General features: G+C 42.9%; 1 protein-coding gene across 1 annotated transcript in view; it reads left to right on the top strand.

Annotated features, from left to right (window-relative positions):
* The first annotated feature begins 971 nt into the window (after window positions 1-971).
* The window catches only part of dapk2b (death-associated protein kinase 2b), a 31,603-nt gene continuing 17,220 nt past the window's right edge, over window positions 972-15,354 (top strand). Inside the window, exons 1-2 of the mRNA XM_079502460.1 lie at window positions 972-1,090; window positions 1,779-1,942. Of these exons, the coding sequence (XP_079358586.1) occupies window positions 1,866-1,942 (77 nt within the window). The 5' untranslated portion in view covers window positions 972-1,090; window positions 1,779-1,865. The remainder of the gene's footprint in view (window positions 1,091-1,778; window positions 1,943-15,354) is intronic.

Here is a 15,354-nt window from a genome sequence, read left to right as displayed (position 1 = left end):
TTCTCACTGATTATAGTGTCTTTTGTTTTGTCTTTTTTATTTTTATTTTACAAAACGAATCCAATAAACAATGTTTTGGATGACAGAACTCATTGTGAAATTCAGTAGCAGAAGTTTTTTTGCCAAAAATATGGAGATATGACTCCTGGTGGCGCTATAATAGAGCAATGTTAAAACAAGGGTGGCATTAATTGTTCCTCAACATAGTGGAAATGTGCATGCAAAGTTTCACAGCAATTGGACGCTGCGTTCATGATTTGAGGCATTTTGATCTAACGGGCCAGTCTGCACACTTTTGATCATTGCCAATCGGGATGGCATATGAAAAACAAACCCGTGTTGATCATGTGTACCGATTTGCGTAAACTTTGGATAAAATCTGAAGGAGTAATATCCAAAACATGGTTTACCATGTTAACCATTATGGTTTTAATTAAGTTATTTATACCTTTTTAAAAGTTTAATACCTCAAACTTCTTAAAGAACATAATCTGAAAGACCACCTTTTTCTAGAGAAAACTGTTGTGTTCAAGTAGCCTACTTGCAAGGCAATAATGCTGGCATACTAGTGAAGTTGACTGACCAATGAATTGAATTCCATTCCATTGAGCAGAGCTCTCCCCCTCCCTCTCATGTTGGGGCCCCCCAACAAAACAAACAAACATACACACACTCTGTCTCTCTCTAGTCTCTAGATCTCGACATGGCTACGCTATATTCACTTATAACTGATTGAAAGGTACAGTAGTAACTACTGCCGACAAGTGGTCATTTACCAATGACATCTAACAATGTGCCTCCAGCACTTTTTAATGATCTTCCATAAAAGTCGAGTGATTTTCACCAATGTTTTGTCATGGCTCAGTCACAGTGCAGTTTCCTAATGGAGCCATCAGGGGGTGTGACATTCAAAGACCTTTTGAAGGAACAAAAGTGTGCTGGTGCTGCTGCCGTGACACACTGTACACAGAAGTTGAGACAGATAGGACAGCAGCAGCTGTGACTGGACTACAGACGCACAGCAGGACTAGTTGTAGAAGAAGCAGGGAGAGTATGCAAGTTCATCAACAAACCTGCCACCTGACAGACGGTAAGACATGACCTCATGTTCTTTCTTGTTGAAACCTTGGAAAGAATGAATTTAATATTGTAAAACTAGAGTCAAGTCAAGTTATTTGAGCATAGGCCAATACCTATAGCATGAACTGTTGTATGGTATACTAGTATTCATTTAAAAGAAAAAGTAATTTCTTAGTTTAATTCACAACATTAATTGGTTATGCCATAATCATTTGTAAAGCTTATGGTAGTGTCAGCATCTATATTTGGCTGTGTCATCTCTCAAAACAGATCTTCTGCCCATAACCAAATGTCATCTTTGGTTTGTTATAATCACTATAAGTACAGTAGAGTCTACTGTACTCATTGTGATTATAACAAACCAAAAATGACACTGCACGTCTACTCAGTAGACTACAGCTGAGTTGTACTTGTGCAGTAGCCTAGGGTTGTACTAAATGAATAGGCCCAATTAAAGCCCTCTGTAATAACACTCATTGGTAGTTTTGCTTAGTGCTGCTAGTAGGTATTTAGACTTATATATATATTTTCCCTTCATGAGCAAAAGGGTATGTGTTTGTGCTCGTCAGGCTAATGGAGAACATGAATTTAGATGCAGTTCCTTCTGAGATGGAATGCTAGACAGCGTGCTGAGACATGTGAGAGTACTCACTGCTCTTCTGTCAAAACTGCAACAAGAACATCTCCTGTTCTCACAGGGCTGGACTTAAAGTGAAGTTAAAAGGAGTTGGACTGACGGAGGAGCGACTGACTGACCCAAGAGTTTAGGAGATAACCCTACATCAATGAGGACACTGGGCATGGCAGTATTCAAGCAACAGAGAGTGGAGGACTTCTATGAAATTGGAGAAGAACTGGGAAGGTAAGTGTTGTTGCCGTTTTAAATTTATATAACAATATTTCGAGAACCTGTAACCAATTGAACCCTATATAGCATGCCTATAGCTATTCTGGGACTAACATTTATGAAAATAGCAGATCTATACAAGCTTGGGACGTATCAGAACGATTAGATATTTTGTGAAGAGGGAAGAAACTGGGGGTCCTATTACAGTAGTATAGCTCCCTTGGGACCCGGTTTAGTGGTTAGGTTTGGGCTATTAGTTGTAATTGAATCATAAATACAGGGGATGCTTGTAAACCCCTCTACATGCCTCGTAGCATAGTGGTCTAGAGTAAATACGGATTGCTGATATTGTGTGCAAACAGCAGGTCTGTTAACATTTAAGCTGCTTGGGTGTCACCATGATAAGTGGGTTGAAGTTTACAGCAAATGATAAAGTTCAAAGGATAAATGGCTGCCAACCTAACAAGTATAAGGCTACTGTTTCTTTGTAATAATATGGTATTTAAAATAAAAAACAGTAGGATTATAAATCTATCTACATTAATACAACAAATCATTTAGAGACAAAATTATGCAGCTGAAGGCAAGCCCCTACATCGAGGAAATTATGTCACAAAGGGAAATTGATAAAAAAAAAAGAAAAGGGGAAGTTGCCAGACGCCAGTGCAGTGTTGAAAGGGGAAGCTGCAAATCATTGTTTTGGAAGGATCAAGGCCAGCATATGACAGCAGTGCAGAGCGCGTTAACAGATGTGTAGGGGTATGAAGCGAAAAAAAGTTCTGACCTTTCGTGACCTATGAAAACGTAGACTCGTATGTCCCAGTGTGTGCTGTCCAAAATATACAGTTACTTAATGGACACACCCTTTACAGAGGACAAGCTGAGAGCATGTCTGTATTACTTTACGGCCTGGCCTGCTGTTTCAACTGGACAGCCCAGCTGTGTTTACATGATGCTGATTATTTGTAACCTTAGGGTCTTTCTTCTGCCATAGTATGATATGTGAATGATATAATTATCATTATAAACAATTTCATCAAAATGTGAAAACTCCATATTATGAAATTAAAGCAACATTTCACAGCTGGAAGAAACTGCAGTCACTCAATGTTAATAGAATTTGTAGTAGACACTGTAACAGTAGCACAATTTGAAATGTGCACCCTATGGCCAGAAACATAATGAAGTCTGGGTGTGTGACTAGGGTTTGACTAGATTGCTGAATTCCTACAATGACCATAATGGGAGCAGCATGGAGCGTGTCTTGCGTGTACAGGGTTTGATGAGGTCAGATCAACATATGGAATGCCAGAACAGGTCAGCTCCATATATGGAGATCTAAGGGTGACAGCGGGGGCAGTGTCTTGAGTGTACAGGGTTTGATAAGGGCCCAGGTAGGACCCGGGCCTTAATTTGCGGGCCTGTTGAGAACGTAAATATTGATGACATAGAGGGATCTCCATATATGGGCTTAATTGCAACAGCAAGTCGCATTTACTATGACATCAGGGATCTTCATCGCTGATGATGTCACGTGATGTCACGAGACCTGGGCACCATGGGCTTTCCCATGTATGGGATTTTGAGTGATACACTGACGGACAGGAAATGCACGATTCCATAGTCCAGTTATTGACTGAAGCCATTTTAAGATACTGCGTCTGTTAGTTTTTTCGATAGGTGCAGGCAGCCCTATCCTTTTTTAAATGCTCCTCGTCGATGTTTGAATGAGATGAAATGTAATGAAGACGGAGATGAATAGAGAGCTTCATAACAAGCTGTCTAAATGAAGACGGAGATGAATAGAGAGCTTCATAACAAGCTGTCTAAATGAAGACGGAGATGAATAGAGAGCTTCATAACAAGCTGTCTAAATGAAGACCTTCAAAGACTTACAACACGTCTCACAGGTTAACAATATCGCAGTGTTTTACGGCATACCGAAAGCTTTTTGCTTAATTGCTAACATGCCTGCGTTCAGAAGTGGGTTCTATATTATCGGCACATGTTCAATTCCCACCGTCATGAGTGTGTGAGAGAGAGAGAGAGAGAGAGAGACACACACAGAGAGAGAGAGAGTGAGGTTCAAAGTAAGAGCAGTGCGGTTGAAAGCAACAGACATCTTACGGAGAAGCAGAAGGACTCTTTCTGTGGCGTCACGGAAGTGACACCACAGAGAAAGCACTCAACACTTCGGCAGCTGCCTCAGCCTCATTTGTATTACAGAGGATTATGCTTGTTCCACGGTGTTTTGTGTGACTGTACAAGCCGCCCCCCCTGTGAGTTGCAATACAGAGGCCGCCGGCCAAACTATCACGCCATCACTTTTCCCTGTCCTGTCATGTGTGGATCTAGATTGAACCTGTCATGGAAACACTCCGCAATCTGTGGACCGTGGTCTCTTATGGGGGGCGGTGTCATAAACCAGTGGTTCTCAAACTTTTCCATGTCAAGGAACCCGTGTGCACCCCCATTTGAAAATATATGCCAGGGACAAGATCATTTTATTTCAAGGTATCCCCTGCAGTTTGACCTGCATTAGGCTATACGGACCCCCGTTTAATGGCATTTCTATCTCTGGGACCCAATTCACATTGCAAAATCAATGTTAATTTAACTCAGAGTGTTGTACACTCTCTGAGCTACAGTCCCATAAGGGTCTCATTTGGTTCCTGAACTATCATTTAGCTGGAAACCCCCTCAAGGACCCCTGGGGGGTCCCTGGACTCCGCTTTGACAACCACTGTCATGAAGAGCCCCGTGCAAACATACTGGAGATGTTCCGTTCCCTATAGGAACACTCGCCTCATGTCACTTCATGAAAGATGATTCGTCATGTAAAGGTCATGCCGTCTGTCCGTTGCCCATATTGATATCATGTAGCCCCACACACACTCCACACACTCCAGTCCACATGCACACGCACACTTCTACTCAGTGTTGTGTAGCAGCAACCCCCCACAGTCCGTCCACCAATGGCATATGCATGTTTTTTTCGGGGTAAACCTATCTGTGAAGCAGTGTTGATTCTGACGTGTTGATTCTTGATTTTAGTTTTAGTCATAGTCTTTGGAATAAAACTTAATTTAGTTTTTTAGTCACATTTTAGTCACCTGAAATGTTTTAGTAGACACATATGATTTTAGTCGACAAAATCTACGGTTGATTTAGTCGGCTAAAATGTATTTTGGCGAGCATTGATGGCGGCGTAATGGCTGATTTTACACTTGCTGAAAATAGCAGTTCTACAAAGCTCTACAAAGCTTGTGAGCTTGTAGATCTGCTATTTTCAGCATGCAACCACACATACAATGACTTTATTTTAGTTCCCTTGTCCACTGGTCCTTCCCTAAAATCTTAGTCTAGTTTTTATTTGTTGACGAAATTTATTTAGTCTTAGTCATCATAGCTTAGTTTTTATTTTTATTTTATTCCGTTTTCTCCAGTGAAAAAAGGTAGTCGTCGTCCAACACTTTTCGTCATAGTTTTAGTCGACAAAATCAACACTGCTGTGAAGCCAGCCCAGCCCTCCTGCACCGAGGTCCTCCTCCACTGAGGCATTTTGTGGTCAGCTACCTGTCTGACAGATCTCAACTATGATATGGGGGAAGCAGAGCTTCAGGCTGGGCTGGCTGGCTGGCGGCCTCCAGCTGTCATTGGCCATCTCAGGGCCTGGTGGGGGCTGTGCTGAGCTGTTATGTATGCTGTTTGCACCCAACCAACCAGACTGTGTCTGTCTTGTGGGAACAGTAAAGGACCACGTGAACTCCCTGCTGCTGCCTTTCAACAAATATTGGGATGCATGTGTCCGCTAATGCCCCATGGCCGCTACACGTGGCTTGGTGCTCGTGCCATATTTGGCAGCGACAGTTTAATATACACCAGACCCTTATATAGAACAGGTAAAGTAGCATTGGTTACAGGCAGCACTGCAGCGTGTGCGTGTGCGAAAGTAGGGGTGTAACGATATTATAGTAAGTCGTAAAATCTATTCGTCGAAATGAAACAGCAACAATGTACCCAATATATATGGTTCTCAAACTTTTTCATGACAATTAAGGACCCCCAAATTGACACTTATTTGCCCCATTTGAAAAGATATACTATACTGGCATTTCTGTTAGAAATGCAATGAAATGGGGGTAGAAATTTTCTATCTCTGGGACCCCAATTCATATTGTAAAATCAATGGTAATGTAACTCTTGAGAGTGTACAAATGGAACCAAATTGACCCGTTAGGATCCATTTGGTTCCATTTGTACACTCTCAGAGTTACAGATCCATGGGTCCATTTGGTTCCTAACTATCCATTTAGCTGGGGACCCCCTGTAACTCCCTCAAGGACCCCTGGGGGTCCCTGGACCCCACTTTGAGAACAACTGTCCTATATCACTCATATATCACTAGCAAATAGTAGCGTTGTTGTTGCTCACAGCAGGACGTACTGCCGGTTAGGAAGTGCCATTCTTGTACGTAACCAGAGGAGAATACACTTGTCCAAAACATCCTACAGTATCTTAATAACATCACTGTAAATACACTACTACTGTGAGCGTGTGCGTGTGCGTGTGCGCGTGTGTGTGCGTGTGTGTGTGTGTGTGTGTGTGTGTGTGTGTGTGTGTGTGTGTGACTGTGTGTGTGACTGTGTGTGTGTGTGTGTGCGTGTGTGCGTGTGTGTGTGTGTGTGTGTGTGTGTGGGACTATAGGAGGAACGTGTGTAAGAACTCTGGGTATTGCATTTCATCTTTGAGTAGCACTAGAGGAAGTCACTCTTGAAGTTGTGTGGTTTTGCAGTATTGTGTTCTGTTCATGTTTGGGAAAAGTATCTAGTTGAATACAATATCCCCCCTAATGCCTGGTAGCAATGGATGCAATGAATGAGACTTGAAAAGCATCGTGTGACACTGAAAATCAAAGTTTTAGTGTTAACCACAGGAAGATACATACATCACAGTGAATAAAATGTACAATTTTAAGAGAGATCTAGAGATATGCAAAATACACGAAAAGGGGAAATGAAATCGTAACCGTTTTCCGTTTGCAGAAGTTTGGGGGCCAGTACTTCTGAAGAATGCATGTCACTCTACTGAGTTCACGCTCGAAATGTGTGTCGAGAGACTGAGAGGAAATACCAGCCACAGGGCAAGCAGGTGGCACACAGGGCCTCGCGTTAGAACTTAGAGTGCTAGAATTTCTCCAAGGGACTTAAATGTATCGGTATTAAATGTGCCTTGTGCTGGGCTGGAAATGGTATAGCATGTATGCAGTGGTGGAAAATGTACTCACATTTTGTGACGGCAATGTAGAAATACTCGGTTACAAGTAAAAGTCAAAATGTACTTGATTAAAAGTACAAAAGCATTGCCATCAAAATGTACTTAAAGTACCAAAAGTATAAAGTACTCACTTATGCAGAATGTCCCATTTCAAGTTTACAAATGTTTTGAGAATAGCAGATCTACAAGCTCACAATGCAACGCAATGCATTGCTTGTAGATCGCATATTTTCAAATGGGTGAAATGTATAATCAAAATCTACAAAGTAGTAACAAACTAGTAAGACATAATTGTAGAGTAAAATTACAATATTTGGATCTGAGGTGCAGTGGAGTACTAGGAGGAGTAGTATTGTACTGGAAGTTGGAATTACTCAAGTAAAGTATAAATACCACACAATTGTACTTAATCCATTTAGACCTGAGGACGATTCTACAAATGTCTATGTCAGTGGTTCTCAAACATTTTCATGTCAAGGACCCCCAAAAATATATGTAATTGGCCGCCGACCCTCATCTGAAAATATAAGAGCAAAAGATTTGAGTTAAAAACGTTCACTGTGAAAGAATATATATTCAAAGATCTTCACATATTTTAACGTTTTTTCAAAAATAGCAGATCTACAAGCTCGTAGTATAGCGCGGCACTTGGTGCTTGTAGATCTGCTATTTTTCAATAGCTGAAGCATAACATAATGCTTAAAACATCAAAAGGGGTTCCCGTCTTAAGTACAGTATACTTAATTAAATGTGCCTACTGTACGTTTTCCACCGCGGTACAGCATGTGATCCCCGTGGAGATGTGGCCAGCTGTGTGTGGGGGGGGGGGGGGGCAGAAATGTGTTTATTCAGGGCAGATTGGTGGAGGGAACTCCAGCAGGACTCCCCCCTGGCATTCCGGGGCGTTCCTCTGACGATGACAGGCATCACCCTATCACTGCACCCTGACACCCAACCAAACCATAGCAGAGCACCCTGACACCCAACCAAACCAGTGTTGTTGTTGGCAGCAAATTTCTATTTTAGTTTTAGTCATTTTGGCCCATATTTATCAACGCGGTGTACACCCAAAATTGGGTGTGCACCTGGGGCTCCATTTTCGTCACCGCTAAACCCCTTATCCCTAAACTTCTTTGCCTTTTTTTACTATTTTGAAAAACATTTTAGAATAGTTCAACTAGCCAATCTACAGTGACACGTTGTGAGCTTGTAGACTGGTCATTTTAACTATTCAAAAATGTTTTGCAAAATAGTAAAAAAGGCAAAGAAGTTTAGGGATAAGGGGTTTAGCGGTGACGGAAATGGAGCCCCTGGTGTACACCCGGTGTACTACTTAGTAGATCAAGGTTTTCCCAAAACATTTCCCATGCCAACGACCCCCAAATAGCCATAGTCTCTGGCTATCACAATTATTATTATTTGTATATTATAATTACTATGTATGTATTTAATGCACTTATCTGAATTGGGTGGGCGGTCCCCACTTTGAAAACCTGTGACTCAGATAACATGGTTCCTCTGTTGTAATAAAATATTCTGCCATGAGTCAGGTATACGTTTTACAAGTCTGTGAGTAACCGTAATAAGCAAGTGTTGCATCATCACCAGCCTCGCTACAAATTAGGTTATAGAATTTGCAAAGCTGTATTATGACAAATGAGAGAGGTGTTTGGGGACAGGGTTTGGTCGTGTTATGAAACCGTCCCAGGGGTTTGTCGGGGTTGAGAAATGACTTTTAATACCGGACACCGCTTGTTCTGAGCATTCCTCCAACCTGGGCTGTGCAATGCATGTGGATAATAACCCTCAGCTGTTCAGAAAGTGGAAACTCCACAGAGAGAGACAGTGCTTTACAGCTAAGACAGCCGTCAGGCACGGCACGCCTGCCTGGCCCGCTGTGGAATATCACTGGCAACATCTCCACTGTCCTCTGCCTCTTGCTCACAACACAATGCAACACACCGCGGCATGACGCATGCATACGTATAGTTCAGTCTTGACTGTACAGTACCATTCTGTCATTTACATTTATGTTATATATGTTACGTATAGGCCTATTTCTCCCTTTGAGTATGCTACTACTTTATATATATATATAATATATATATATATATATATATATATATATATATATATATATATATATTATTTTATTTATATTATATATTTATTTATTTTTTTGGGGGGGCTTTTTGATGCCTTTATTGATAGGGAACAGTAGTCAGACAGGAAAGGGGGAGAGAGATGGGGAGTGACACGCGGCAAAGGCTGTCGGGCTCGGGAGTCGAACCCGCGGCACGCCGTCCGGCTGGCTTGGCAGCCTAGGTGCCCAGACGCTTGAGCTAACCGTCCGGGCCTTACCTACACTGTTTAATGCTAATGTATACTGCATGTACAGTAGTGATTACGATTCATCTATAGGGCACTCTGACTAACCTGACTCCGCCAGATGGGGCAGCAGAGAGTACACTGGGTTTCCCCCCTCCTGCTCCCATCTGGGAACTCTCAGGCAGACTTGATGCTCCGGCCACCAAACGGCCTGGCCAATCAGCGGCAGCTAGAGGCGGGATCAAGGCAGCACTGTGTATGCCTTGATCACTGTGTATGCCCATCACATAATCACAAAAGCCTTTAGGCAACTTGACGCCAACTGAAAGTTGACTCACCCCCCCTCCTCAATACTCGCACATTACCATCTTAAAGAGGGTCAGGGTCAGCCTATTCAAGCGTGTCTCCAGGGGACACGTCCTGTCAATAGAGGGGATAGGATGAGCATTTATGATGCCATGTTTGTTTGCTCTCCCGGGGATTGTAGTCTTTTGTGTGTGTGTGTGTGTGTGTGTGTGTGTGTGTGTGTGTGTGTGTGTGTGTGTGTGTGTGTGTGTGTGTGTGTGTGTGTGTGTGTGTGTGTGTGTGTGTGTGTGTGTGTGTGTGTGTGTGTGTGTGCATGCGCGTATGCGCAGCACCGTTTGTTCTCCTTTTCTCTTTCACTCTCCCATTGTTTCTCTTTCCCCTCCTCTAGCTCTGTCTCCTGTTCTCTCTGTTGTTGGGACAGACAGGCCCACCCAGAGCTTTCACATGGGAGAGTACATATACTATACATTATGGCCATGCTTGTTGTCTTAACATTAAAGGCGTTGTTGATTGGATGGGTTGAGTGGTTTTGGTACGTGGCAGGTTGTCATGGCTGCTTTTGGACAGTGGTCCTCAAAGTGGCACCTGGGGAGCCCTTGGAAAAACATTTTACCAACACAAATCTTAGCCCCATAGTTTTGTCAACATTTTGTCCCTCCCTGAAAATGTTTAAGAACCACTGCTATGGAAAATACATTTTAAAGTGTCCGATTCAATCACCCTAACCTGTCAATGTGCTCAAACAAGACTTTTGATTGATTGATTTAGTTTGCAGAATTACAGTACATTTCAAGTACAACTCAATACAAAAAACTGTTAACTGTGAGTGGACGACACCATAAAGCATTACACTTATTTACAATAGGGTCCACCATTTTCAATTCATCAAAACATTAAGAGACGTACGAATATACACAACTACTGTATATAGTCAAAGCAGGAAATCATCATAGAGGAGGTAAACAGGGAAAAGAAACATATACAGTGAGGGGGAAAAGGGGTGGGTGGGGGAGACATAAGTATGACACCCCTACCTGCTCCAACTCATTGTAAGTCATTCTTGACAAGATTATCTGCTAAATGATTGAATTTATAGTATAAATCTAGTAGCCTACTGATGGTGTGTGTAGTGTATTATTCGTCTGGGGGAAATGTGCTTGTTTGCTTAAATAAATAGAGATTTGTTCTCATTCAAGATTTGTATAGAATCGTATTATCGTTCAATAGACGTGAAGTGTTGCCCAAAGCCTGGATACAGAGGGCAACAACGAAGGCTGTACAATCATTTGTAGACAATGAGAAAAATAGCATTTGATCAACACTTACTATGAATTGAATGAATGGCTTAGCATTACCGTCAACAAGGATAGGGTTAGAGTTGGCGAACAAAGTTACACTGGGATTTCCCAACAGTGTGGGGAGGGAGTTGGCTGAAAACCTGGCTGACCTTGCCGTTGCATACTCTAGCCACTCTGTGTGTGTGAACCATTGATGGTTGCTGCAGCTCTTCCTTTGTGTCCAGATAAACTCCAACGTATCTCGTTTGATCGGCTGTGAAACCGATCAAACCATCCACAGCAACCGGATGTTCAGCACTTCATGGTCAGCTGCTGTATTATCCCTATAGGGAAGATAAGGCGCCTTAGCTTGAACTGATTGGTCGGCTGACATAGCATCCCTAGGGAAGATACATCAGTGATAGTTTATCACCCTGTCTTCAGGCCCGGCACCACGGTTTGCCTGGAACGCTCAGTTGCAAATTCTTCCCCGGTCCCCCTCAGTTTAAGTTTTATGTAGCCTACATATTTGTTTTGCTATATAAAAATAATGTGTGCCCCCTCGCCATTTTCAACTGCCCCCTCAGTCATTTCATCCTGGAGCCCTAGGCCTGGTCCTTTGTATCACCCTCGCTGTCTTTTTATTACCCCTAGGGCAAATATATGCTGTGTATCATAACGAATCAGAATCATCGTTCTTGTCACGTCACAGCAGGTTTACAGGTGTAAGAAGTGGGTGAAATTGTTTGATCTTGAGTGCGCTACATCATTTGTCGTTTTAGTGAGAAGATAGACGTAGGGTAGACTAGAGCAGGAGGAGAAGAAAAGAAAAAACAGATATCTACATGATGTTTAGAACAGTGGTTCCCAAACTTTTTCGTGTCAAGGACCCCCAAATTGACACTAATTAGCCCGCGGACCCCCATTTGAAGAGATATGCCAGCGATTCTCAAACCTTTTAATTTCAAGTACCCCCAGTTTGACATGCATTAGTCTACGGATCCCCATTTAAGGGCATTTCTATCTCTGAGATCCCAATTTATATTGTAAAATCAATGTTAATTTAACTCTGAGAATGTAGAAATGGAACCAAATGGACACGTTAGGGTCCATTTGGTTCCATTTGTACACTCTGAGTTACAGACCCATAAGGGTCCATTTGGTTCCTAACTATCATTTAGCTGGGGACCCCCTGGAACTCCCTCAAGGACCCCTGGGGATCCCCGGACCCCACTTTGGGAACCACTCGTCTAGAACATTAGCATTGTATCGTATGCAGGTGTGTGCGTGTCCTTGTAGGAACATTAGCATTATATGCAGGTAAATAAACGTGCAGCGGCACATATAACTAAAACCTGCTCATATTTTTGTGTGATTACCTTGACAACAATTATTGTTCCCCGCCTTAACTGCAGGACACGGGCCAATAGAAGTACTTTGTAGTTGTAGTTGTGGTAAGTATCATTGTATAGTTTTATATGGAGCATATGACGTTGGGCGTTTCTGAGAAAGAGTATGATACGTGCTTAAGTCAGCTTACACTGAATAAATACAGTGACCCACCTCTCATTGAAAGTATCAGAGGGCTGAAACCACAGGGAGCAGTTTGTTACAGTACTGTACATCAATGTGTATTTTATTTACTTTTGCTAGTGTTATCATTGCTTTGAGCAGATGTTGGCATGTTGTTTCATAAATGTTATTATTTGCAAGTCTTTCTGCATGTGGGTTTTATAAACATTTAACACAATATTACTATTACTGTACAACTAATAACTACACTTGATGGATTGGAACACACAGTTTCCTGAAAACTATCTATTTTGGACATTAGAAAACAAGTACTTAGAAACCTAACCTGGTGACACCCAGCCCTGACCTGTCCGAACGTAAACGTACTCCGCAAAATGTACAGTAAAGGGTGATTCATGCTCTGCTCCTGCCGTTGTGGTTCCACCGGAAATATCTGCCATGTGCGCAGCCACGTGAAAATAAGCCTACACTGCCATGCGTGTATAGCTCGCAGCGGCCGGGTTGCATTGCACTTCAGGAATCTTCATGTGAGCGCCAACACAGCCATCAGGGGAACCGCTCTCTTCTCCACCCCATGGGCCCTTTTTGAAACTAGCTCCTTGCCACTCGCCCTACACACTTCCACTCGGTTTGAGTATAGATGTATAAATAATAGAGACGGCACCAGGATTCCCCTCCCATCCAGTGCCATCTCTATTATTTATATATCTATGCTCAAACCGAGTGGAAGTGTGTAGGGCGAGTAGCAAGGAGCTAGTTTCAAAAAGGAGGCATGTCTCCCCCCATGCTCCCTTCACCAGGCCCAGCAGCGTCCCCGTTTTTCCTCCTGGAATTTTCCCCATGCAGTGAGGGGTGGGAGGGGCGGCAGAGGGGCTGTGGAACTTGAAGGTACAACGGACGTGCGCTTATGAGAAACAACACAAATAAAAACTTACAGGGCTCTTGCCCAGCCCCTCCTACCCCTCACTGGGGAAAATTCCGGGAGGAAAATCAGGGACACGGCCCAGCAGGCCCCATTCCTTCCACCCGGCAGGGGAGAGATTAGATGGCAGGTGTAGACTAGAGGATGAGCCCCCCAAGCAATTGCTATTCTTAGCGCCGGCAGTGCCAGGCCGAAGCCTGGACGGGCCTATTACAGCCATCCCGGGAACCTCTCTTGTGGGGACGAGTGTCCAAAACACAGGAAATAGCTGCGGCCATAATTATCTCTCCCCAATGTCCCAACCATGCTTCCAAACAACTTGATAACACATAGAGCTGTCCGTGCCACTCAGCTGGCACCAGAATTTGCAGGCGTGTACCCGGGAAGCCCCCCAGGGGCCCATGAGTGTGTTCCAAGCAAAATGAATAATATAGCATTAAAATCAGTTAGTATAGTACTACGGCTCTTTTTGAAAAACTCTTATTATATGGGGGTCCGCTATAGGAGACCAAATCCTTTCAAATGGGGGTCTGCGGCCAAATTCATATCAATTTCGGGGTCCTTGACCTGAAAATGTTTGAGAACTAGTATAGTAGCAGCTTGCAGGAGTGGTGTAAGCAGGCAGGAGTGGCAGGCTTAGTCATCTATGAGTGTTGGTGTGATAACACATCAGCCCACGTACGGTCCGACCCACCTCGTATACTGTAATTAACTGCATAACTAAACGTTTCTCATCCTTCCTGTGTCGCCCCTTGGACTACTTCAGTGACTTGATCTTTCTACTTTCTACAGTAGTTATGCGAGAGGGGAATCGGATCAAGAGTTTGTTGTTTATGTTTAGAAACAAAGTGTAGGTTCCTCCCCTAGATTACAGTGTTAAATATCGGTTAACCATTTGATCCCTAACAGTATAAAACTGAGTTGACTGGTGCAGGGTTCTATAGGCCCCCTACTGCTACACTAAAACATCTTTGCTGAAAATAGCTGGTCTACCGAGGTCTATCGAGCTTGTAGATCTGCTATTTTCGGTGAATGTTTGCTCCCAGAATAGGGACACTACTAGGGTTCAAGTTGGCAAGAAGCCAGTAGGGCAGCAGACACCATGGTGAAGTATAGGCCTATTGCAATGCAGCAGGACGATGATACATGAACAGCTCACAATCCATCAGCAAGAGTCACTGTTAAGTTGGAATTTTTATCTACTCCTATAGTGTTTTACTCACTACAGTATAACAACGGCTTAGAAGAACTCTCAATGAATGTTTCACAGGTTATGTCGTATATGTCATACTGACACTGTAACTGTATACACCCCTACATTCATATGGAACACATTATTGCAGCAATGAAAAACAAAGACCAACTGAAAGGAACTGTAAGCCACACCTCTGTTGTGAAATGTTTGAGAGTTTTGGGATTTTTCGGAGGAGTGACCTCTCGAAGGATGTCTCAGACCATTTGGCAGGAAATTTGCTGGAGTGGGAGAAATAATGGCAGTTTTATTCACTGCCTCGCTCTGTGTGTGATTGTTCTCTGTCTGGCTCGGAGACAGGAGGACATTATGAACCTTCCCATTTCATTCTCTCACACACGCACTATAGTCACTACAACGGAGAAGTTTTCCTCATTGTCTTCTTTCACTCACATTTTGACAAATTAATCGATGTATAGCAATAGAGACAAAGTCAGCTTGTTTCTTTTTCCATGTTGTACTAAGTTGAGTTTGGGGCCAAGTTGTTCAACTGCCAGGTAGTTGTGAAAGACTTCTAAATGAACCGGAAAAC

Source organism: Electrona antarctica, assembly GCF_951216825.1.
Source record: "Electrona antarctica genome assembly, chromosome: 5".
In the NCBI taxonomy this organism is placed as follows: Eukaryota; Metazoa; Chordata; class Actinopteri; order Myctophiformes; family Myctophidae; genus Electrona; species Electrona antarctica.
The sequence above is the reverse complement of the archived record's forward strand: the minus strand, read 5'-3'. Positions and strand labels throughout refer to the sequence as shown.